Source organism: Mya arenaria, chromosome 2, assembly GCF_026914265.1.
Source record: "Mya arenaria isolate MELC-2E11 chromosome 2, ASM2691426v1".
In the NCBI taxonomy this organism is placed as follows: Eukaryota; Metazoa; Mollusca; class Bivalvia; order Myida; family Myidae; genus Mya; species Mya arenaria.
Genome location: NC_069123.1, coordinates 66,778,960 through 66,805,527, shown reverse-complemented (window position 1 = coordinate 66,805,527; position 26,568 = coordinate 66,778,960). Strand labels below are relative to the sequence as shown.

At 40.5% G+C, this 26,568-nt stretch overlaps 1 protein-coding gene across 1 annotated transcript; it reads right to left on the bottom strand.

Moving 5' to 3' along the window:
- Positions 1-616: 616 nt before the first annotated feature.
- Positions 617-7,527, bottom strand: LOC128246664 (uncharacterized). The gene is made up of 6 exons (XM_052964981.1): positions 7,378-7,527; positions 6,774-6,947; positions 6,163-6,272; positions 2,338-2,474; positions 1,972-2,153; positions 617-1,673 (listed from the first exon to the last, which is right to left on the bottom strand). The coding sequence occupies exons 2-6, from the start codon at positions 6,939-6,941 to the stop codon at positions 1,584-1,586; spliced, it is 687 nt and encodes a 228-aa protein (XP_052820941.1). The 5' UTR covers positions 6,942-6,947; positions 7,378-7,527; the 3' UTR covers positions 617-1,583.
- Between the last annotated feature and the right edge of the window lie 19,041 nt (positions 7,528-26,568).

The following is a 26,568-nucleotide window of genomic DNA, read 5'->3' as shown; positions in this document are numbered from 1 at the left end:
TATTCTTTCTCAAGTTGTACCGTTACTGCCTTTAACAGATACACGTGGAACTGCTTCAACTCGCAGATACACGTGGAACTGCTTCAACTCGCAGATACACGTGGAACTGCTTCAACTCACAGATACACGTGGAACTGCTTCAACTCGCAGATACACGTGGAACTGCTTCAACTCGCAGATACACGTGGAACTGCTTCAACTCGCAGATACACGTGGCACTGCTTCAACTCGCAGATTCACGTGGCACTGCTTCAACTCGCAGATACACGTGGAACTGCTTCAACTCGCAGATACACGTGGAACTGCTTCAACTCGCAGATACACGTGGAACTGCTTCAACTCGCAGATACACGTGGAACTGCTTCAACTCGCAGATACACGTGGCACTGCTTCAACTCGCAGATACACGTGGAACTGCTTCAACTCGCAGATACACGTGGAACTGCTTCAACTCGCAGAAAAATACCATTTCAGTTTCAGCATTTAACACAAATCTGTGGATGTTTGAAACTAAAATATAATCAAACACACGCCTTGATTGGTTCTGAAACACTCTATATTTACATACATTAAAAGGGAACCGCTTATGTTTTGGACCAAATACGAGTCTTACCGGTTTTGCATCTGTAGTCATTTATTTTATCATTATTTTATTTTATGATATCAAAATTGAAGAAAAGGTACAAATATATAATACAAGTATATCGGTTGAAGTAGGGTGCATCCTCATGAGGGTAAAGTCAAGATTTGTTTTAGGAAAACCGACGCCTTCACCACTAGGTCACTAAGACTTATACAAAAGTGATGGATATTTTGACCTTTTAACAATATATTGAAAACATCTTGGATCATGTCAATCAACCAATCACGCAACAACAATTAAGGGACCATTAGTGTTTTTAATTATTGTGGTCTTAAATGACCATATTTTTAACACCATTTCCAGCTTTTGGTATCTTAGTTTTAACACTCCTTTTAAGCATTTACCACATTTTATTTCGTCATACAAAAAGATAGTGCATTTTACAAAAACATGAGTAACATGCGAAAGTCCCTTTAAACATAATCTAAGTTTTTAACGCAAATTTACTTACAAATGCTAAATAAAACACGGCAAATTATACGCAAACAAAAATTAAATCATGATTCAAGTATAAATGCGCATTTTCTGTAATAAACTATAAAATCTATTGAGCTCCAAGACAAAATAAAACATTGCTTCATTCTATTTAAGTATAACATCATTCAATGCCCGAAATTGTATTTTGTGCAATGGAATGGAAATGTTTAAACTTATGTCTGAATGACTGACTGAAAGTACAATCTCGATTAAAACCGATTCCTTCGAATGATGCTTTAGAAAACGTGGGTGTACATGTATGCAAAGCCAAAATATATGAAAACATCTGGCGACCGTTCGTTCTATCATAATTTGTTTTTGTTCTAGCTGCAAAGTAAATACTCAAAATGAATACATTCAAGCATCAGGATTGTCATGAACAATGTAATTTCCAAACAGCCGCCTATGCAAATTAGTGCAAAGCGATCCTCTAAATCCTGGTGTCGCTGCGGCTTCAAACGCCCTATTTGACGTCGTTCAGGAGTTCCACCATCTTTTCCGCAGTTGCACTGGCGGATGCCGGGTTCTGCCCAGTTACCAGCCGCCCGCTCACCTGAAAGAAAGAACACCGGAAATAAAGGGTCTGTGTTTGGCGTCTTTGTGAAGCTCCTCGATCTTCTCCCCTGTCTGCGTGATGGAAGAAGCCGGGTTCAACTCCGATACCACCCGTCCCGTCGTCACAATATAACGAGACACTATATACCTCCGTCCGCAGCCACCGCCCAACTTGATGTCCTTGAGTAGGTCCACAGTCCTGTCCCCTTTACGTAGGGAACGTCTGGTTTTGCCTGACCCTTAGCCATACACATGCAGGATATTTTCTTGGTTCAACCATAAACAATGACACTCACCTGCACGTTAGACGCCCACAAATCCGCTCCCACAAATTTCGCACCTAGTTCCTTCAGCTTGGTTTCCAGCATAAACGGCATATCCTTCGACAGGTTCACCGCGTCCTCCTCCGCGTTCGTGAATGACGTTACCGTCTTGTCTTTCACCAGCGGCTTGCCAGACACCTTAATGGGCACGAAACCTGAACGTACATAAGTGGTTTAAGAAGTTGCATGTTCAGCACATTGCAGTACAACGCAAAGGAACACGGATTTGGCCGATAATATAATTATGTAAAACGGGTAGATTAACGTTTTTATCCACTAGCTGCCGTTTCATAAACGAGTAAAGTTTTCATACATCATTTATAAATAAAAACATCCCACCGACGGTTCCGTGACAGACAGCCCCGAGGATCCCGCCCTGTTCGTAGATGTCGGCCGCGAGCTTCGCAGTGGCGACATCTCCGGGTAAATCGAACATGGGGCCGTGCCCACCGACGTAAAACAGTCCCTTGTAGTCACTGGAATAAAGATATAGACGGCCTTCAATAAGCACTACGCTGAAATGGATCTTATCCGAATAAGAGTCATAGTTTGGTTCCCGGTCAGCAAAATACTGCTTGTAATTTTAGACCATTGCACTTACTTCCAATTACTTTCATTTTGCTAAACATCCCTCAGAAGCCTTGGTCAGGATGAACAACTGGTAAGCATTTTCTGGCTATTCAGATGATATAAAGTGCCCTCAGTAGCCTTGGTCATAGTGGAAACCTTGTAAGAGTACTCTGACCATAGAGATGATAAAAAGCACACTTAGAAGCCCTGGCCAGGGTGAAAACCTTGTGAGCACAATCCGACCATACATATGCTATATAGTGCCCTCAGTAGCCCTGGCCAGGGTGAAAACCTTGTGAGCACAATCCGACCTTACATATGCTATATAGTGCCCTCAGTAGCCCTGGTCATGGTGAAAACCTTGTGAGCACTATCTGACCATACATATGCTATATAGTGCCCTCAGTAGCCCTGGTCAGGGTAAAAACCTTGTGAACACTATCTGACCATACATATGCTATATAGTGCCCTCAGTAGCCCTGGCCAGGGTGAAAACCTTGTGAGCACTATCTGACCATACATATGCTATATAGTGCCCTCAGTAGCCCTGGCCAGGGTGAAAACCTTGTGAGCACTATCTGACCATACATATGCTATATAGTGCCCTCAGTAGCCCTGGCCAGGGTGAAAACCTTGTGAGCACTATCTGACCATACATATGCTATATAGTGCCCTCAGTAGCCCTGGTCAGGGTGAAAACCTTGTGAGTACTATCTTACCATACATATGCTATATAGTGCCCTCAGTAGCCCTGGTCAGGGTGAAAACCTTGTGAGCACTTTCTGACCATACATATGCTATATAGTGCCCTCAGTAGCCCTGGTCAGGGTGAAAACCTTGTGAGCACTATCTGACCATACATATGCTATATAGTGCCCTCAGTAGCCCTGGTCAGGGTGAAAACCTTGTGAGCACTATCTTACCATACATATGCTATATAGTGCCCTCAGTAGCCCTGGTCAGGGTGAAAACCTTGTGAGCACTATCTGACCATACATATGCTATATAGTGCCCTCAGTAGCCCTGGTCAGGGTGAAAACCTTGTGAGCACTATCTGACCATACATATGCTATATAGTGCCCTCAGTAGCCCTGGTCAGGGTGAAAACCTTGTGAGCACTATCTTACCATACATATGCTATATAGTGCCCTTAGTAGCCCAGGTCAGGGTGAAAACCTTGTGAACACTATCTGACCATACATATGCTATATAGTGCCCTCAGTAGCCCTGGCCAGGGTGAAAGCCTTGTGAACACTATCTGACCATACAAATGCTATATAGTGCCCTCAGTAGCCCTGGCCAGGGTGAAAACCTTGTGAGCACTATCTGACCATACATATGCTATATAGTGCCCTCAGTAGCCCTGGCCAGGGTGAAAACCTTGTGAGCACTATCTGACCATACAAATGCTATATAGTGCCCTCAGTAGCCCTGGTCAGGGTGAAAACCTTGTGAGCACTATCTTACCATACATATGCTATATAGTGCCCTCAGTAGCCCTGGCCAGGGTGAAAACCTTGTGAGCACTACCTTACCATACATATGCTATATAGTGCCCTCAGTAGCCCTGGCCAGGTTGAAAACCTTGTGAGCACTATCTGACCATACATATGCTATATAGTGCCCTCAGTAGCCCTGGTCAGGGTGAAAACCTTGTGAGCACTATCTGACCATACATATGCTATATAGTGCCCTCAGTAGCCCTGGTCAGGGTAAAAACCTTGTGAACACTATCTGACCATACATATGCTATATAGTGCCCTCAGTAGCCCTGGTCAGGGTGAAAACCTTGTGAGCACTATCTGACCATACAAATGCTATATAGTGCCCTCAGTAGCCCTGGTCAGGGTGAAAACCTTGTGAGCACTATCTTACCATACATATGCTATATAGTGCCCTCAGTAGCCCTGGCCAGGGTGAAAACCTTGTGAGCACTACCTTACCATACATATGCTATATAGTGCCCTCAGTAGCCCTGGCCAGGTTGAAAACCTTGTGAGCACTATCTGACCATACATATGCTATATAGTGCCCTCAGTAGCCCTGGTCAGGGTGAAAACCTTGTGAGCACTATCTGACCATACATATGCTATATAGTGCCCTCAGTAGCCCTGGTCAGGGTAAAAACCTTGTGAACACTATCTGACCATACATATGCTATATAGTGCCCTCAGTAGCCCTGGTCAGGGTGAAAACCTTGTGAGCACTATCTGACCATACATATGCTATATAGTGCCCTCAGTAGCCCTGGTCAGGGTGAAAACCTTGTGAGCACTATCTGACCATACATATGCTATATAGTGCCCTCAGTAGCCCTGGTCAGGGTGAAAACCTTGTGAGCACTATCTGACCATACATATGCTATTTAGTGCCCTCAGTAGCCCTGGTCAGGGTGAAAACCTTGTGAGCACTATCTGACCATACATATGCTATATAGTGCCCTCAGTAGCCCTGGTCAGGGTGAAAACCTTGTGAGCACTATCTGACCATACATATGCTATATAGTGCCCTCAGTAGCCCTGGTCATGGTGAAAACCTTGTGAGCACTATCTTACCATACATATGCTATATAGTGCCCTCAGTAGCCCTGGTCATGGTGAAAACCTTGTGAGCACTATCTGACCATACATATGCTATATAGTGCCCTCAGTAGCCCTGGTCAGGGTAAAAACCTTGTGAACACTATCTGACCATACATTTGCTATACAGTGCCCTCAGTTTTCCAGGTCACGGAAACAAGGAAAGCACGATCTGATCATTCATATGCTATAAATGTCCCTCAGTTGCACTGGTAAAGCTGGAAACCTTGTGAGCACTATCTGACAATATATGTATGCTATGAATTGCCCACAGTAGCCCATGTCTGGGTGAAAACCTGGTGAGCACTATCTGACAATATATATGCTATGAATTGCCCACAGTTGCCCATGTCTGGGCATAAACCTTGTGAGCACTATCTGACCGAACATATGCCATAAAAAGCCGTTATTTTCCCTCCTTAGGGCGGACACCAGGGAAGCACTTGGCAATGCATATGCTACAAGTCGACTTTTCTAGCCCTGATCAGTGGAACCCTTCTGCCTGACCATACAGACGTTATAACGCCCTCAGTTTCCCTGGTCAGCGAAATTTAATAGCTTTAGACTCCCAATAGTTTAACGCATCATGTCAATTACAGACCAGCAGTGACTGGCTACTAATCTAGGTCTTTAATGAGTTAGAAGCGGACGCCCCTTTCGCCATTCAGATTAACTTAATCATTTTTAAATGTCTTAAATTGAACCCTGTTTTAAGCAGGCGGGCAACCAACTTATGACCTTATGTCTAATATGTGGTAAAACTACACATCTCTACGATTGATAGGCGACGTAGGGTATAATCAATCATAAATCAATGACGAAACCTAACTTAAACCTAAAAGAAAGGTAGGTCAGAAATGTGGGTTCTGAAAGTTGAAAATGCCTTGAGGAAAAACTAAGTTGGCATGCAGCTCTTTGATTTTCACTGTTCTGTTACTTTTACCAATGTAAGTTTTGAAAATATGCTATATTGAATTAAAAGCATAGTGATAGTTTTAAAAGCAAGCGTTTATACCCTGCCTTGACAGCCGAAGGTGCCAGGGTGGTGTCCATCTTGGAGGCGTGTTCCTTCAGAAACGTCGTGCAATCGGGGTCGTCCTTGAACGCATCGGCACTCCCTGGATCCTGATGATGAAGGTCATTTGTTTAATATATTTACTAGAAAGCATTTATTGGCGTTTTGCGGATCATGTACTATATGTAATGTGCACAGGCTACGTGAAAGTATTATTACGCATCTGTACATAACGCACTTAGCGTATCCGATACGCATTTATGCTATTTTGGGACCCCTGTCAATGTGCGGACAAATTAATTTTGAAGCTACATCGAAACTAGCTAGGCTATTTCGCTCTGAATTCCAGTTACAATAACCTGCAACAATACATACACACTGCAATAACTGAATAACTTATGTCTTTCGGTCACCTTATATGACATATAAGTAGTCAGCAACGATACTAAAATGTATCGGATTACCATGCAGGCATCATATTCATGATGGGTAATATAGTTTATTTGTTAAAAGTATAAAAAACAGTACATGTATCGTATATGCAGATCAACTAAAGAATTGAACATAACACACGAAAAAAGACCATACAACCTACAAACAACAATTCATACCATTGGCGCCTTTCCGCCTTTGGGGCTGAGGAAATCTACATGGTATCCGGCCGAGGTGAGCACCTTGTACGGGTGGGCGGCTTCCGGTAGATACCAACCCGTCTTCTTGTCCGAATTTCCGAGCTTGGAGTGGTTCGTCACCACGAATAACACCTTCCTATTAGACATACTGACCTGAGGTGAAACAAACATGCACTGTAAGCATATTGATATAAGCAAACCTGTTTTGGATAGGTGGGCTATTAAGGGCCTTATTGATTCTCTTGAAAAAAGCACGATTCATGACTCAGAATACATAAAGTATAACCATAGGCTTTTCCCAAGAGAATCACTAAGACCCTAAATCGCTCACCTAACATATCTTTACCTTTTATTTAATGCCGCCAAGATAATATTCTACATTTTGTATTGTAGTACAATAAAATATACATATCATTTAAAGACTTTCGATTATATCGCCGAGTTTTAAACAAGATACATGTACAAACACATGCTCCATACATGAACACGTTGTATCATGTTTCTTATTTATTACAAATAAATTTTCTGTTGTACAGGTAAATGAAAACCTGCATGTTATGTACGGGTTTAAAATTAAACTCACCTTTAGTAAAGATTGTATACACCTCCGTGATAAATCCTTGTAGAATGGATATCGAACCTCGGTACATGTGGTTAGCCTGATATTTTGTAAAGTACTTATTTATGTTCTAGTATATATGCACTAGTTATATAAAGGCCAACCTGATCATATTATAAATCGAACATGGTTAACAGTTTATGTGCATATCTATTGATCCTTCAAAGGGCACCAATTGTGTATTTGTATGGTTTAATTGTATTCTACCGATATATACATGTATAGCCGATACAATATTGAACATGCCTGTTAAATGTTTCTAATGAGTAGTCTACAGCGTCAATGGCATCGTTATGTTATCGTGGAAATGTTTCACACCACCATCCAGAACGTCAATACATACTTCTGAATGTGCCTACTTCATATTTTAAGAAATAATTATAATAATTTAAGAAACATAAAACTAAATGTTCGTGTAATATCATAAACCATATTTAGTCAAAAATAGTTTACATTGTCCCGGGTGTTTACGATCTTAAATGTGTTTCTCCTAGTTATAAATATCTTTAGGATTAGCAGAACCCATTAAATAGAGTTAATCACTTTTCCATTGACTTTATCTTTTTAAATTTTCATTTGTATGAATTGCGAATACCTTTTTAATAAAGTTAATAAGTGTAATTGTTTTATACAGAAGATACGAAGTTCAACATTCGAAATACATAATTGTATTTAATACTATTTATATTAAATTAGTATTTTGTTGTATGTAAACAAGATATGCACAGTATTCATATTGGCATTGTCTATAAAAAACTTATATCTTATTCATAGATATTTTGAAATACCACGTTATACGAAATGAAAACGACGGCGCCTCACAGAGTCTAAATGTATCAAATGTTCATTATTTTGGCCTAAACAAAAGGACCAAACACCCATGGCGAGTTTTGTTTTATTACAGTCTGTGCAAGACAAAACCTAGTGGGCATAAACCGACTACGCCTGCTGATATTAAATGAAATTAGTGAATAGCGCATGCATATAATGCAATCATTTCATAAGAAAGTGTATATTGCTTTAAAGTCCAGTTGTCAATCACAAGGTAGTCGTTTGTTTTTAAACAAGCAATTACAAACGTGGGAATATACGTCGGTATTTATGCGAAAATAGAAATAACGTAACACGTTAGAAAAAGGACACATAATCGATGGCGTGGTTTCAGTCGTTGTTATGGCTAGGGCTATTGTGCCAAAGTTCCTGTTTCACGAACTACATAAGTCACATACAGAACTATGTGAACCTCGTGTCCGCGTACAGCCAGGACGGCTTCAGCACGGTTGACTTTCCGCCCGTCAATGACGTCAGTAGGGTCATGGAAGTCACAGTCGGGATACACCTATTCGCAATTAATGGCTTCGACGAGGTCGCAGGTAACATCGAGCTCGTGGCGGCGTTGGAAATGTCTTGGATGGACGAAATGTCGTTGATTCAGTCTATCAATTTTAAAGTTTCTGACCGAAGTGAGTTTCTGATACCATACGATAAAATTTGGACTCCTAAACTAGTGCTGGTCAATGCAATAGGCGACGCCAGTGAAGTTGGAGACCTCTCCTACATATGCAGGTACAACATGAACTCTCATGTTGTGACATGGAAGCCAAGAATCGTCATAAGCGGTTCGTGTACTCCAGATGTAACATTCTATCCTTTTGATAAGCAGGACTGCAGCTTCGTGTACACGCCATGGGGGTTCTACGAGAATGAAGTGAAACTTATTTCGGCCTACAGCGAATGGAATCTTGATGATTATGGTCTTTCTGGAGAATGGGACATATCAACCACATCGTCAGAGGCCTACTCGAAGAACAACGCTTCATTTATTGAATTTACTCTTTCATTCAAGCGAAAACCGCTTTATTTTGCGTTCAACATCCTATTACCAGTGTTAGTGTTGTGCTTGTTGAACGCAACAGTGTTCTTGCTCCCGGCCGAGTCCGGAGAACGTGTTGGCTTCTCTGTAACCTGCTTCTTGTCGTTCACAGTTCTTCTCAACATGATCATGGACATCATGCCTCGCAGCTCAAACCCAATCTCATACCTGTGCTTCTATTTGGTTGTCATGATGGCGAACAGCGGTGCTATGACTCTAGTTACCATATTGATGATGCGAGTGTATCATAAGCCCGAGAAGAGCAAGGTTCCATTGTGGTTGCAAAGGACAGTGACGTTCATTAATTGTGGTTGTGCAAAACTCAGGTGTTGCGTTTTATTATGTAGGTGTCTACGAAGAAATTTGTGTCAATGTAGCTGCCATTCCTCTGACAAAAGCTTGCACGACGAAGAACTCAATGAAATTTCAGTCGATGAAAATAATATGATATTAGAAAAAACATCTATTCCCAAAGAAATGCCTGACGACCAGGGTTATCGTAGGAAAGGTTGCTTCCCCTGTTACGTCCGATGTGTCAAGCACGATAAAGGTTCAAACAGTAAATGTTGCTGCGGTTGCATACTTGCTGTCCGAAAACGTAGGGTTGAAGAAGTTAACCTTGAAAACACTATCACCACTGCACGTGATGTTAAAATTGTTTCTGACAGCAAAAACACTTTGTGTGGATGTTGGTCTAGTAAACTTAAAGATGAAAACACCAGAGGGGTCGACATCGACACGAATATTGACAATACTAACAATTTATCAAAATGCTTCGTTAAACGTTCGGGCGAAAATGATTCAAAAGCCAGAGAAGACCTCGCTCATAAAGAAAATCAAACATGCTTCAGCTTACTCAAAAGAAATACTAAGATTCCCACTACAGTTCCAAACATAGAGCAAGACGTTTTGCCTGACGTTAAACAATCATTAGCGGAAAAGGATATACTCGACCAAAAAGAAACGATTTTACAAAGTTGGGAAGAAACGAATTATAAAAAAGGATCAACTCTAAAACCGCTGCTTCAAACTGTGAAATCACTTGAAGGGCAAAAGCATGACGAGGAAATGGTAACTAAATCGTTGAAAGCTGTCCAAACTATCGACGAAAACATAAGTGAAGAACCTATCCAAGAGAATAAATCTGGTAAAAATAAACCTGAAAAGGTTTTCAACAGCCACACGAGTAATCACAACTCTCTTCGACCGTCTGTCAAATCGCTGAAGATAAACAAAAACGTATCAATCGACAAGCTCACTACTGTCAAAGTTCTTACTAAAACTAAAGTCGATGTAGCTTCCGATTCTGAAAGCAACGATGATAATAATTTAGAAATCGAAAGAAAAACGCAAAGGGAAACATCAACAAATAGGGATTGGGTAAGTGTAAAAGATAATATGCCAAGTATGAGCAATGATGAAACTATGATAACACCTCTGTCAGGCATAGTGAGTCGCGCTTCCAAGAAAAGTACAGGGCAGTCCTCTGAAAACGAAGACGAGATCGACTCACTAGCGGGTTTGGAGGAGGAGGTTGAATGGGCAGAGGTGGGTCGTATCCTAGATACATTCTTCTTCCTGGCATTCTCAGCAGGAGAGGCATTCTTCACGGTTGTGTTTTTGGTGCCAATATTTACAAATGACAGTGGTGAAACTACTGGTAACAATAATAGTTAATGATTTAAGGAAAAAGCTGACTGACGCATGCATATCTTTTGGACTGAAAAGTTTTATTTTGTTGTGTCATTTGAGTTGACATCTCGTGTATGCTTCGAATTGTTTGTAATGTCATTTTTACTTGTTTTGTTGCATTAATAAAGGTATCTGGTATCACTTTTTGATTTGTATATGCATTTTTTAATATATCAAACAGAAAGAATGGATCTGCCATATACCTGAATTCGGTATTTGGTCTAAATGCAGAACCTATTAAAATTACAGTTCAACATGACATGTTATTCTTATAAACTTTAGATAGAAACTATTTTTATCATCTTATCATTGAGACATAATGCAGCTGTCATGTTCTTATGGTCAATTTGATGTTGTCGACGTCTGATAAACGTATACAAAACTTATAATTACTGTGTTTATGATGTATATCTCAATGCCTTTTATATTCCAATTACTTTTTGAGGCAATGCCTTAAATACAGTACAAGTGAATATCAAGATAACGATTATGAATAGTAATTTAAGGTAATTATTGGTGTCAAAAAAGCACAGTAGTTTTGTTACATCAATGAGGTACGTAATTATAAAATTAAGACCTCAGCGAAATGGGAATATAAGTATTGAATAAAATGTCAATTTTCGATCAAAACAAACCACTTTTAATGAAAATTGATACAGCAATTATTTACACGGATGTGCAAGTATATAAGTATGACCAACAGAGTTAAAACATAGAAGCATTTAATAGCGAAACACAACGTAACGAAATGACGATGTATCTCTTTGTGTTGATATTTGGTATGATCAATAACGTCGGATGTGTTATCAACACGTTGGCCGCGTTGGACGACGAAGTGGCCGCGATAATTGAAGTTTATTTCGAAAAGCAGTCGACAATTCCTATTCAAACTGTAAATGGCATCATGAACGTTAACGTAGGCATGGATCTCATCTCAGTGGTGGACGTTGACTCTGATTCCGGACTCGTATCCGTTAACGGCCTTTTCACCGTTACGTGGACAGAACAACGTTACACGGTAGTCACTGACGATCTTTGGACTTTAATACAAGGCTCGAGTATCTGGATACCGCCTTTGAGAATTGCTAACTCTGCTGGATCTTCATCGTTTATAGCGTCCATGTCAGATACTGTTAAATTTCATTTAAGCACAGGTGCAGTTGTTTGGAAACCACCATTTCAAACATCTGTGTTGTGTTCCAATGCGAAATTCTTTCCCTTCGACGAGTTTGATTGTACAATCAGGGTTGAATCCACTGATTATGATATTACTGAACTGGATTTAATCTCCACTTCGGGAACAATTTCGACAGTTTATTTCGAAGAATCAAGTGAATGGCAGTTAACATCGACGTCTACAGCGACAGGTAGCTCAAATAATGTCGCTTACATCGATTTCAAATTTACAATTAAGCGTGGATCGGCGTTTTACGCGTGTTTTATCATAGTAACTGTAGCTGTGGTCAGCTTTCTACATACGTGCGTATTTCTTTTGAATGAAATGGATTCAAGAATAACATTCAGCACCCAGTGCTTTTTATGTTCGGTTGTAACGACACTGGTTATAATTTCACAAGTTCCAAAATCTTCACTCCCGCTGTCTCTTGTCGTGATTTATTTATTAACTGAACTATTTGTTAATGCTGTCATAACTGTGTTTGTCGTTTGCACTCATTGGTTACATATTACCTTCGACGTTTGCTACAATGTCCTTGTCTCGGAGAAAAACTCAGTTGCAATATCTGAGCTTGATGACTTCACAGAGGGAACACAACATGGACAAAACGAGCAAGACGTAAGAAGCGCATGGCCAGACAATGGGCAGGCTGAAGAAACCGGCAAACCAGAAACGACGAAACTGAAACGAGACCGCAATGAGAGAAAGACGATTAAAGAAACGCAAAGAGGGAAACAGAAAGGATTGGTATTCGACGCTATTTTGTTTGTGTCGTTTTTAGTGTTACACGCGATAGTAACTGTTTCTTTCTTCGTCCCAATTGGGCTTAACCTAGGAGATTGATAAATGAGAAAGATTTACTGTACAAAAGATCACACGGAAGTGTGACTATGGAAAGAATAAATTTAAAGAAAAAGTATACATATGTACAGCTTATCTGTTCTTACTATGAGGTTAAATTATAATTGAACAATATTCCCTAAATAAGCCTTCGTTTGTAAAACCGCTTTTTTGTACATTTAGTGATGTTTAAATTTGAAATTATGCAGTGCACGAAACGCGAATGTTGTTGTTGTTGTTGTTGTTATTATTTTTGCAGAACCTCATGTTAAGTGAATATTACACACACGAAAAAGTTACTATTACCCATTGTTCAGAGATATTAAAGAAACATTTGTATTAACACTGCAAACTATTACCGTATTCGGAAGTGGGCACGGATTCGATTGTGATTACAAATAAAAGAGATCGAAAATCAACCTGTTATCCGCAGTACCACTGGGGATAATTTTGTTTTGATGCTTATTGCAGACATGTTATGTAGTATATGTGCATTCTGTCATCAGAAACATTTTATTGTATTGTTTGTTTTTGTCCAAAATGGGTTATGGTCATCTGGGTATTTTGAAAATAATTATTGAATCTTGAATCTTAGTACAATTATCAAAGTATATAACGCATACATGTAGCATACATGTAGACGTTCACAGCCACCAAGGGTTATATATGTATGAATTCGTGTTTTTTTAACTCATAAATGGATCGTTACATTGACAACATTGATTATATATATGTATTAATTATTTGCTATTTTTTTCCTTAGATTGAAAAATATTTTTAGCTTGGTTCTCTAGTGTGAGTTTTTTTATTTACGTTATTCATTTGTGGTGCAGTGTTACAGTGCTCACTGTGTACAATAATAATGGAAAGTGCACGATGTAAAGTTGTTTTCACAACGAAAATGCTTTAAGTTTTTTTAAGAAATAGGTTTTATGGAATTGATATACATGTATTTTTGTGTTGTGCTTTTTATTTTAAATAGATTTAAACTTTATTTTTATATCATGTTAAACAGATGTTCATAAAGGTATGTTTTTGTTTTATTTTCTCTGTAATATACAAATATTCCAATAAATTCAAATTTAAACGAACTGTGTTGCATCTTGTAAAATATATGCAATTCACACACCGAATTATATTTCTATTTATTGGAGGTAACGCAAGCAAGCTTGATTTCCTAATCAAGTATGATGGTGAGATCTTGCGTGGATTCATTAGTTGTCTCCCTTTGTTTCTCAGATTTATTAGGGCAGTGAGAATAATTTTGAACCATGTTTTAACGGCACAAGGTTAAAGGCCTAGCAGACACTTCAGTTAAGCCGTGCTTGATTGTAGCCATGATTAAGCTCAAATATACTTCCTTGTGGGGGCTTTCTGTACATAAAACATTATTTTGAGTGTCACCAGAGCCATCATTGTTTTCACATAGTACATGGGTTGCTTCCTTTCCAGTGTTAATTTTATAAACGATAGTCAACCTAGAACATATACCCAACCACTATTAAGAACGTATTTCTGGTATTTTTCAATGTTATTTAGCTGACATGATATTCGAAATGTGCTTAGTAAAGAATTAAAGTGCTTGACAAAGATTCAAAATCTATTGTCGAAAATGTGGCGTATATTTTATGACGTGATATTTACACCTCAACTTTCATTCCTTAAATGAACTGCCTTGCGGCAATTGCGTTCATCAATCGATGAACGCAACACCTTCGGATATGTTCGGATCGTAATTCATTGCATAACAATATACATAAAAGCTATTGATCTTGTTATTGGTTGTATTGTGTCAGCAGGTCCCGTAAAATATAGATCAACATTTTAGAAAGTGTTAGTTTATTATATTTTAAATATATTGGTGCCAGAAGTGTTTCACTTTTTACGTTTTAAAGTGATTTCAAGTGGTTGATCTTTTCCCGCGTTATTGTGACGTCATTTGAAAAAATGTTTCCGGTTTTAGTCGGGTCCTTCTATTTACAGAATGGGTAAGAACGGATTACTGAAAGGTTTTCTTAAATGAAATGAAGTAGTTTTTTAACAATTCTTGAATGAAAAAATGAACTATTGGTGTAAATATAAGGAATGAATTGCGGGGTTGATGTCATTATCGGGGATATGAACGCAATTGGGTTGGTCAAAGTATGCGTGACTCCACACACATTGACCAACCCAATTGCGTTCATACCCCGATAATGACATCAACCCCGCAATTCATTTAAGGAATGAATTGCGGGGTTGATGTCATTATCGGGGTATGAACGCAATTGGGTTGGTCAATGTGTGTGGAGTCCGAAGGAAAAATAATGTTAAAACAATATGCACACGTAAACTAATATAACCAGCAAAGTTGTCTATGGATATAATACTCATCAAATGATCTGATATCCATGTGAGTCCGATACCTATTGCATTAAAGAATGAATTCTTACATACCTAACTTATATAAAAATATTTCAGTTAATTTATTAATTTCTGACCTATTACGCTCTCCTGCAGTCGATTGTTGTGAAAAGCTGGCAAGATTGGTCGTAAACAGGAAATGGAACATCTCGATTAACCGAGCAAGATACATGCAATTAAAAAAGATAGAACTTTCCAAGAATTATTCAAATGAAAATATTTGTTTAACCTTTTTCATAATTTTAAATAAAGATAGGCCCCTTTATCAAGCCAAACACCTGAAGTGGAAGTTACTGGTATCGTCTATGGTTTGAGGCAGGTAGGGATTGAACCCTGGACCTCCGCTAGAGAAGCTGTCGCTGTTAAAGTTCAGTGGAGCACGATTCTAAAGGGGGCGTTAACTAGTTTATATGGCCACAACCTCAATACCCCTTTGAATTATTTCTCCAACGAAAGTGCTCCGACGACATTTGATTAAACGGCTCCAGGAACATACAGGATTACACTGTAGCTACTGCACTTGGTCATTTTCGAATTTGAATACATTTGTGTAATAAAGCCTAACCGGTCATACATCTCTCACCTGAGCTCCATAACCTTTTTTCGAGAAAAAGCGCTAAAGCATTTGACATTACTAGAGATAGTTTTGCGCTATTTGACCTATGTTTAAACTAAACCTGAATTACCAATGCAAATTTTCGGAGCTAGTTTGATGAATATTTGGTGTTGGAAACATTGCATACTATAATTAGATAACATGGTTTATAGCGTCTTATACTTCTTGTCCCATTACCACCTATTATTCGACTAGATAAGATTCGTTTTGGAACGTTTCATGGGTTTATAGACAAACTGTATGGCCAAGTAGTTTTATGATGACAGAGTGCGAATAGAGCCCCCCCCCCCCACACACACACCCACCCACACACACACACACACACACACACACACACACACACACACACACACACACATATATATTTATATATATATATGAACAATACTTAACCTAGATTTAAAAAAATCTGACAATATAGAGGCTGCATTTCAAATATCTTTACACGCTTGCTGTCAAAATTAAGGCCCCCAATTACATGTGACATTGGACAGAATCTCTTTTTATTAAAGCACCATGATGATCCTAGGGTTATCATTGATTAACCAGATAAACAGACCGCCAGGGCAAATGTTAGAGAACGCCGTGAACACTGTAAACGCCGCATCTTCTACACATATTATTATATTATCATTCCGCACTATTTTTGGCGCGAAAACAAAACTACCGCATCCACTCGGCACTCTGGGGCCACCTAAAAGGTAAAAATACGGCCCATTTCCCCGCTATCCTCGGTATACCCCCGGGCGGGGGAGGCGGTAGTGGTTACAATTGACTGGTGCATAAATAAATAAGAAATCAAGCTTGCTTGCGTTACCTCCCTTAAATAAAAAAGGAAATATTCGGGATGTAAATCGCATATATTTTACAAGGCTTAAATCTCTTTTTAATGAATTATTTTTTTTATAAAAAAACACGAACAGCATTTTTCGTTTTGAATACATTTTTGTCCATTAATTATGTACGCACTGAACCGCACGAACTATATAATGTAAATAGGAAAACGCATACTCAAGAACACATGACAAAGCATTTTTCATTTTATAGAAAATTGCAAATAAATTATACATATATAATATCTAGGTTGTCATTCTTTCATTACATGAGAATTTTTGGAATATTTTGATGAGAGATAGACTTATCCAGGTAAGTTGAATTGCAGAACGTATGCTGCAGAAATGATCAGTTGTAATTTATGATGCTTTCCTTTGGAAAGATAGAAGTTTTTCAAATATGAAATAAATTGTAAGGCATCTGAAGAACAAATTATGTCATTAAATTGCACCTTATTGTACGGGGCATATATATGAAAATAGTTTCCTGAATAATGAACATAACTACACTGTACAGTGATTCCACAACAAAGCAAATGGAAAGGCAGAAGGCATATATAACATCAATAAGACAAAGTAATTGAACAATGATTGCGATAGTGTACCATTTCCCCACAGAAAAGACACCCCTAACACAGATTTCTTCTATCATGAAACAAAGTATGAGTATGTTTCATATTCTCATAGAATAAACTGTTCCTCGAATACATTCAGGAGGATCATTATATTTATTGATATGAACTGCAACCTGACTTTATTTACCATACAAAAAAACAATTAATGTTATTACTGATACAATATTCGCAAACAAAAGGGATGGAGCTAACGATTACTGATAAAAATTCGAATAAGTAAACTGCTCGTTATGTGTTTCCAATATGTGTAAGGGATGTTCAAATTTGGAAGACAGCTGAGAATTGCACCTTTTAGGTAAATCCTAAGAAAACAATATTAAAACAATGCAGCGATGATTGTCTATACTTTGATCATGCAGCGTCTGTGCAAGGTGCGGCCATATGATACTTACATCATACAGCGTCTGCGCAAGGCATGGTCATATGATACTCAAACCATGCAGCGTCTGCGCAAGGTGCGGCCATATAATATTCAAACCATGAAGCGTCTGCGCAAGGTACGGCCATATAATATTCAAACCATGCAGCGTCTGCGCAAGGTACGGCCATATAATATTCAAACCATGCAGCGTCTGTGCAAGGTACGGCCATATGATACTCAAATCATGCAGCGTCTGCGCAAGGTACGGCCATATAATATTCAAACCATGCAGCGTCTGCGCAAGGTACGGCCATGTAATATTCAAACCATGCAGCGTCTGCGCAAGGTACGACCATAAAATATTCAAACCATGCAGCGTCTGCGCAAGGTACGGCCATATAATATTCAAACCATGCAGCGTCTGCGCAAGGTACGGCCATGTGATATTCAAACCCTGCAGCGTCTGCGCAAGGTACGGCCATGTAATATTCAAACCATGCAGCGTCTGCGCAAGGTTCGGCCATGTGATACTCAAACCATGCAGCGCCTGGGCAAGGTACGGCCATGTGATACTCAAACCATGCAGCGTCTGCGCAAGGTACGGCCATGTAATATTCAAACCATGCAGCGTCTGCGCAAGGTTCGGCCATGTGATACTCAAACCATGCAGCGTCTGCACTAGGTACGGCCATGTGATACTCAAACCATGCAGCGTCTGCGCAAGGCATGGTCATATGATACTCAAACCATGCAGCGTCTGCGCAAGGTGCGGCCATATAATATTCAAACCATGAAGCGTCTGCGCAAGGTACGGCCATTTAATAGTCAAACTATGCAGCGTCTGCGCAAGGTACGGCCATATGATACTCAAACCATGCAGCGTCTGTGCAAGGTACGGCCATATGATACTCAAACCATGCAGCGTCTGCGCAAGGTACGGCCATATAATATTCAAACCATGCAGCGTATGCGCAAGGTACGGCCATGTAATATTCAAACTATGCAGCGTCTGCGCAAGGTACGGCCATATAATATTCAAACCATGCAGCGTCTGCGCAAGGTACGGCCATATAATATTCAAACCATGCAGCGTCTGCGCAAGGTACGGCCATATAATATTCAAACCATGCAGCGTCTGCGCAAGGTACGGCCATGTGATATTCAAACCATGCAGCGCCTGGGCAAGGTACGGCCATGTGATACTCAAACCATGCAGCGTCTGCGCAAGGTACGGCCATGTGATACTCAAACCATGCAGCGTCTGCGCTATGTACGGCCATGTGATACTCAAACCATGCAGCGTCTGCGCAAGGTACGGCCATATGGTACTCAAACCATGCAGCGCCTGCGCAAGGTACGGCCATCTGATACTCAAACTATGCAGCGTCTGCGCAAGGTTCGGCCATGTGATACTCAAACCATGCAGCGTCTGCGCAAGGTACGGCCATAAGATACTCAAACCATGCAGCGTCTGCGCAAGGTACGGCCATATGATACTCAAACCATGCAGCGTCTGGGCAAGGTACGGCCACTTTCACCATGCAGTGCCTGTGAAAGGTGCGGCCATATGCTACTTACATCATACAGCGTCTGCGCAAGGTACGACCACGTTTTTACCATGCAACGTCTGTGCAAGGTACGGCCATATGATACTTACACCATGCAGCGTCTGTGCAAGGTGCGGCAACATGATATTTAAACCATGAAGCGTCTGTGCAAGGTGCGGCCATATGATACTTACATCATACAGCCCCTGTGCAAGGTACGGCCACTTTCACCATGCAACGCCTGTGTGCCATGGCGGTATGGCCATATGATACTCAAACCATGCAGCGTCTACACGAGGTACGGCCATATGATACTTACATCATACAGCGTCTGCGCAAGGTACGACCACTTTTTTACCATGCAGCGCCTGTGCAAGGTACGGCCTAATGATACTTACACCATGCAGCGTCTGTCCAAGGTACGGCCATATGATACTTAAACCATGCAGCGTCTGTGCAATGTACGGCCATATGATACTCACACCATGCAGCGTCTGCGCAAGGTACGGCCATATGATACTTAAACCATGCAGCGTCTGCGCACGGTACGGCCATATGATACTTTTACCATGCAGCGTCTGTGCAAGGTGCGGCCATATGATACTTACATCATACAGCCCCTGTGCAAGGTACGGCCACTTTCACCATCCAACGCCTGTGCGCCATGGCAGTATGGCCATATGATACTCTATCCATGCAGAGTTTGCACGAGGTACGGCCATATGATATTCAAACCATGCAGGGCATTTGCAAGGTACGGCCATATGATACTCAAACCATGCAGCGTCTGCGCAAGGTTTATGCAAGGTATGACTATATGATACTTTTACCCGTGCAGCAACTGCGCAATGCTTGGCGATCCGACACCGTCATGTGATACAATGTACTTAACAGTGTGCAGCACTGCACAATGCTTGGCAATCACATGTTATACTTTACGACATGTAGCACCTGCGCAATGCTTGACAATCCGACACCGGCATGTGATACTTTACAACATGCAGCACCTGCGCACTGCTTGGCAATCCGAAACTGTCATATGATACTTTATAACACGCAGCACCTGCGCAATGCTTGGCAATCCGACAACACCATTTGATACTTTACAACATGCAGACCTGCGCAATGCTTGGCAATCCGACACCGCCAGATGATACTTTAGGGAGCAAGACAAATCGGCCCCTTACCAAATCGGCCTACTACCAAATCGGCCCCTTAGACATTTCGGCCCTGCCATTTCGTCCCCTTAATTAAAATGACTCGAGACGTTTCGGCCCCTTCGTGATTTTCAGCTGAGACATTTCGGCCCCTTAATTTTATTTTATTTTTTATCTTGAGTATAAAGAATGCTTGGCAATCTGACACCCTCAGATGATACTTTACAACATGTAACTTCTGCACAATGCTTGGTTATCCGACACCGTCACGTGGTACTTTACAAATGCAGCACATGCGCATTGCTTAGCAATACGACACCGTCATGTGATACTTTACAACATTCAAACCCTGCCCAATGCTTGATAATCCGACACTGTCATGTGATACTTTACACCATGCAAAACCTGCGCAATGCTTGGTAATCCGACACCGTCTTGTGATACTTTACAACATACAAATCCTGCGCAATGCTTGGTAACCCGACACCGTCATGTGATACTTTACAACATGCAACTCATGCGCAATTCTTGGATACCCGACACCGTCACGTGGTACTTTACAATATGCAGCACATGCACATTGCTTGGTAATCCGACATCGTCATGTGATACTTTATAATATTAAGCACCTGCAGAATGCTTGGTAATCCGACACCACCAGATGATACTTTACAACATGCAAATCCCGCGGAATGCATGGCAATCCGACACCGTCATGTGATACTTTATAACATGCAGCACATTCGCAATGCTTGGCTATCCGACGCCGTCAAATGATACTTTACAACACGCAACACCTGCGCAATGCTTGGCAATCCGACACCGTGTTGTGATACTTTATAACATGCAGCACCTGCTCAATTCTTGGCAATCCGACACCGTCATGTGAAACTTTATTACATGAAGCACCTGCGCAATGCTTGGCAATCCGACACCGTCATGTGATACTTAACAACATGCAGCACCTGCACAATGCTTGGCAATCCGACACCGTTTTGTGATTCTTTACAACATGCAGCACCTGCGCAATGCTTGGTAATCCGATATCGTCATGTGGTACTTTAAGACATGCAGCACCTGCGCAATGCTTGGCAATCCAACACCGTCATGTGGTACTTTAAAACATGCAGCACTTCCGCAATGCTTGACAAGCCGACACCGTCATGAGTACTTTACAACATGCAGCACCTGCGCAATGCTTGGCAATCCGACACCGTTATGTGATAGTTTATAACATGCAAATCCTGCGCAATACTTGGCAATCCGACACCGTCATGTGATACTTTATAACATTCAGCACCTGCCCAATGCTTGACAATCCGACACCGTCATGCGGTACTTTTCAACATGCAACTCCTGCGCAATGCTTGGTTATCCGACACCGTCACGTGGTACTTTACAACATGCAGCACCTGTGCAAAGCTTGACAATCCGACCGCGCAATGTGCTATCAAAGACACACTAAAAAAGTATACATGACCGTTTGACATTGGTGTGAACATCATGTTCATAACCTTAACCAAACCATAGCACTGCAGTATAAGAATGATAGTATGAACAGAAAGCATGTTTGAAAAATTGAAGAAAAGGTTTTGTGTCCCTATAATGCTTATATAAATGTGACTTGAATAACTTCGGATAAATATCACACACACGATATAAGTTAGACATAGTCTCAAATAAACAATAAAATAACACAAATGGAAGTCAACTACAGACCAATAACAATGCAATATTCCTGCAAAACAATCTTACATAACAATCGGCTGAGAAACCTCGAATAGGAAACACTTTGAACGGGAAAGGTTCTTACACTGACACAATGCATTTGAACAGTGTCATTATCCGTTTTTTATTGTGTCTGGGAGTTTCTTATGAAAGGGCACCTAATCAAATTTCTTTCACAGACCGAGTGTCAATAAGACAATTTTCCTGGAAATTACGCTGGCTCTCTGCATCTCTTTCTGCTATGGACTGATTCTATAATACCAGTCTTGATTTCATGTCTAGCGGTAATACAATTTCCATCTTTGTGTGCTATTGCTGAGCTTTCCCGGCATGTTTTCCAACAGAGGAGTTTGGAAAAATAATACATAAAGTTATACACTGACCCTCGTTACATGCAACTGTTATGGGCCTCGTTACACATGTGCAATGTCTCTTGCAACAAGTTTACGTTTCATAATTATTTCTTTAACGGCTTTGAGTTATGGCTAAGGTTGAAGTATTTGCACGACAAACCCGACGTCGACGCCCACTCCGACTGTACGACTCAGAATCGACGACCGACTGGTCGACTCAGACTGGAAAGCTCTGACTGGACGACCGACTAGACAACTCACACTGAAAACTCCGACCGCACAACTAACACTCGACGACCGACTGGTCGACTCAGACGAGAAAGCTCAGACTCGACGACCGACCGTACAACTCCCACTGGGCGACTCACACCGGACAACTCACACTCGCCGACCGATTTGACGATTGACAGGTCGACAACTCCGACTCAACGACTGACTGGACAACTCCGACTCGACGACCGACTGAAAAACTCTTACATGACGACCGGCTCTACGACTCCGACTCGAAGGCTGACTGGATAACTCCGACTTGGCAACTCCGTCTCGAAGACCGATTGGATAACTCCGAGCCCATGACCGACTCGACACCTCCGTCTCGACGACCGACTGGAAAACTCCCGACTCAATGACCGACTAGACAACATCGACTCGGCGACCGACTGGATAACTCCCGACTCAACGACCGACTAGACAACACCGACTGGACGACCGACTGGATTACGCCCGACTCAATGACCGACTAGACAACACCGACTCGACGACCGACTGAATAACTCCCGACTCAATGACCGACTAGACAACTCTGACTCGACGACCGACTGGATACCTCAGACTCGACGACCGACTGGATAACTCCCGACTCGACAGCTCCGACTCGACACTTCCAATTCGACGACTACGACTCGACGACTCCAACTAGACGACTAACTGGCAAGTCCAACTCGACAACCGATCGACTTGACGACTCCGACTCAACGACCGAATGTCAACTCCGACTTGCCGCCTCCGACTTTACAACATGGACTTGATGACCGACTGGACAACTCCAAATGACGACTCCGACTGGACGAGTTTCTAGCCAACTCCGACTCGACGAACGCCTCGGACAAAATTGGTGTTCGTCCTAGCGAAACGGCTTCTTACGTCTGTAAGGGGAAACTTTGAAGAAAAACTCGTACTGTATCTATTACATGCCAACCACAGTGTGTGTATACCACGTGATAAATTACGTCGGAAGGCAATATTTTGATTAAAATGAAGACTTAAATCAAAGATAACATTTCTATTACAACACCATTTTAAATGAAACAAAGGGCAGTCTATGCCGCTTAAAGAGCCCCGCATTTGTTTTATTGCCGAAATTTGACAAAGTCATTAGTTTCATCAAACACTTCGACAAACCTGTTTCCAAAATAATGTTTTGACAGTGCTCCGTCAGACGGCCGTATTATGAAAAGGTTTGTCGAAGTGTTTAAAGAAACTAAACTCGCAATCAAACTCTGGTAAAAGACTGAAGACAGGGCTCCGTAAGCGGCGTAAACTGCGCCATGTTTTATTTTAAATGGTGAAGAAATAGTGAAGTTATCTTTGTTTAAAGTATTTTTTCAAAGCAAAATATTGCCTTCCGACGTAGCATTTATGACGCAATTTATCACGTGGTATACACACACTGAACCAACTGTGTATAATCATATAGCTAGGAAACATCATGTCACAGAAGACAGGAGCTTAACTTGATATATGTTAATGTAGGATAGGATCAATGTATACACATCACGATATGTTACACTCACGTAGGAAATAAATATAGCTTTTCCATCATTTTCTCTAACCCCATCGGTATAATAATAAACGATATATGTGTGACTATGTGAACGAAGTTAAAAAAACACAAACTAAACGAGACTGATCCTGCTTTTAATAGTTCAGTACTTTAGTATGATATATAAACTGGATTGTTTGTTTAATCTCAAAAGATATTGCTCATAATATTTTATGTTCATTGTACTTCGCTTAACTTTATTTAAATACTAGTAGTAGTTTTTTCCAGCATTCCCATATCTGTAACTTCTTGCACGCAAAATGCAGATTAATCGTCTCCCTGATAGAGTCTGGCTTATTCTTCCATTTGTAATGAACATGGCAAAGAATAACAGAGAAATATAGCACGTTGGCAAATCAACAATTCAATCTAAAAGTAGTTGATGAAATTTTCACACATCTGTTGATTTCCACGCGGAATGGGACAAAAAAAGAAGCCCCATAAAAGAGAAAAGTTGAAGAACTGAGTTTATTTATACTCGAATAATCACCAATTTGGCGAGTGTTCCGATAAGATTGTTAGTTATATATGGTTTTTCAGCACAGTGTATTGACAGTCTTTAGCTCGTTAGAGCTAACCTGTTTTTTTAACGTGTACCAATGTATAGTTATCGCCCATAAATTATAATCGGTCTTTTCCATTCAATAAGTTAAGCCTTTGTCCAATCATTACCAAGTTTAACCAGAAAGTTTATAGTCATAATATGTCGGACAAGTTTGATTCGAAAGTCATAGAAATTAACTTAACTTCTCTGATAAAAAAATTAGAGGCTTTTGTAAAATCATCACCAAATTTGGTTAGAATGTGTATAAGAATGGTATTTTAAACAAGCTCTTTAACCAGCCATATTGCTGTCCAGAGCCACATAAGAGTCACACCCTTTTATTAATGAGATAACCTAAGATAGTTCTTGTTCCATCAATAACTGATGTCCGATCATCAACAAATTTGGTCAGAATTTGTATGAGCCGAATACTCGATCAGGTAAGATAACCTGCTATGTAGTCTCAGTCACTTTAGAGTTATGTCCCATGAATTGGAAAAAAACTGTTTTTGCAGTGTCCGCTATCTAGATCTGCCTTAACGTACAAACACTTATCACCAAACTTGGTGACAAGAATTTAAGACGGGCGTTTTTTGCTTGGTTTAGCTTATAACCATTTGGTGTTTTGCATTAGTTTTTACCCACTTGACAGGGTTGTATTCCTTTGGGCCTTTCTTTGACTGAATTGTATTTCTTTTGAATTTGTTGTTTTTTTCTTGGCCTTTTGAATAAGATGAACTTCCTTTGTGCTTTGGTGTTCGCATCAGTTGTTCTTCATTTGGCTTGTTGAATCATTTTCCACTTTCTTTGACTTTTTTGTATCAGTTGTACATCTTTTGGCCTTTTGCATTCGTTGTACTTCCTTTTGTCTTTTTGCATTCGTTGTACTTCATTTCGCTTGTTGCATCAGTTGTACTTCTTTTCGCTTATTGCATTAGTTGTACTTCCTTTCGCTTGTTGAATCAGTTGTACTTCCTTTCGCAATCAGTTGTACTTCCTTTGGCTTGTTGAATCAGTTGTACTTTCTTTCGCTTGTTGAATCAGTGGTACCTCCTTTCGCTTGTTGAATTAGTTGTACTTTCTTTCGCTTGTTGCATCAGTTGTACTTTCTTTCGCTTGTTGCATCAGTTGTACTTCCTTATTTCACTTGTTGCATCAGTTGTACTTCCTTATTTTACTTGATGCATCATTGGTACCTCCTTTCGCTTGTTGAATCAGTTGTACTTTCTTTCGCTTGTTGCATCAGTTGTATTTTCTTTTGCTTTTTGAATCAGTTGTACTCTCTTTGGTTTTCGCTGCACTTCCTTTGGCTCTTTGCATTCGCTGTACTTCCTTTGGCTCTTTACATTCGTTGAACTTCCTTTGGCTTTTTGCATACATTGTACTTTCTTTTGCTTCTTGAATAAGTTGTGCTTCCTTTGGGTTTCGCAGCACTTCCTTTGGCTTTTTGCATTAGCTGTACTTCCTTTGGCTCTTTACAATCGCTGTACTTCGGGTTTTTGCATATATTGTATTTTCTTTTGCTTTTTGAATCAGTTGTACTTCCTTTGGCGATCGCTGTACTTCCTTTCGCT

Coding starts and splice junctions, on each gene's coding strand:
- LOC128246664 (XM_052964981.1), bottom strand. CDS start 6,941: ATGTCTAATAGGAAGGTGTTATTCGTGGTGACGAACCACTCCAAGCTC. Junction 2,154..2,337: donor TGTCTGTCACGGAACCGTCG/GTGGGATGTTTT, acceptor ATGTACGTTCAG/GTTTCGTGCCCATTAAGGTG. Junction 1,674..1,971: donor TGTGGGCGTCTAACGTGCAG/GTGAGTGTCATT, acceptor TCTTTCTTTCAG/GTGAGCGGGCGGCTGGTAAC.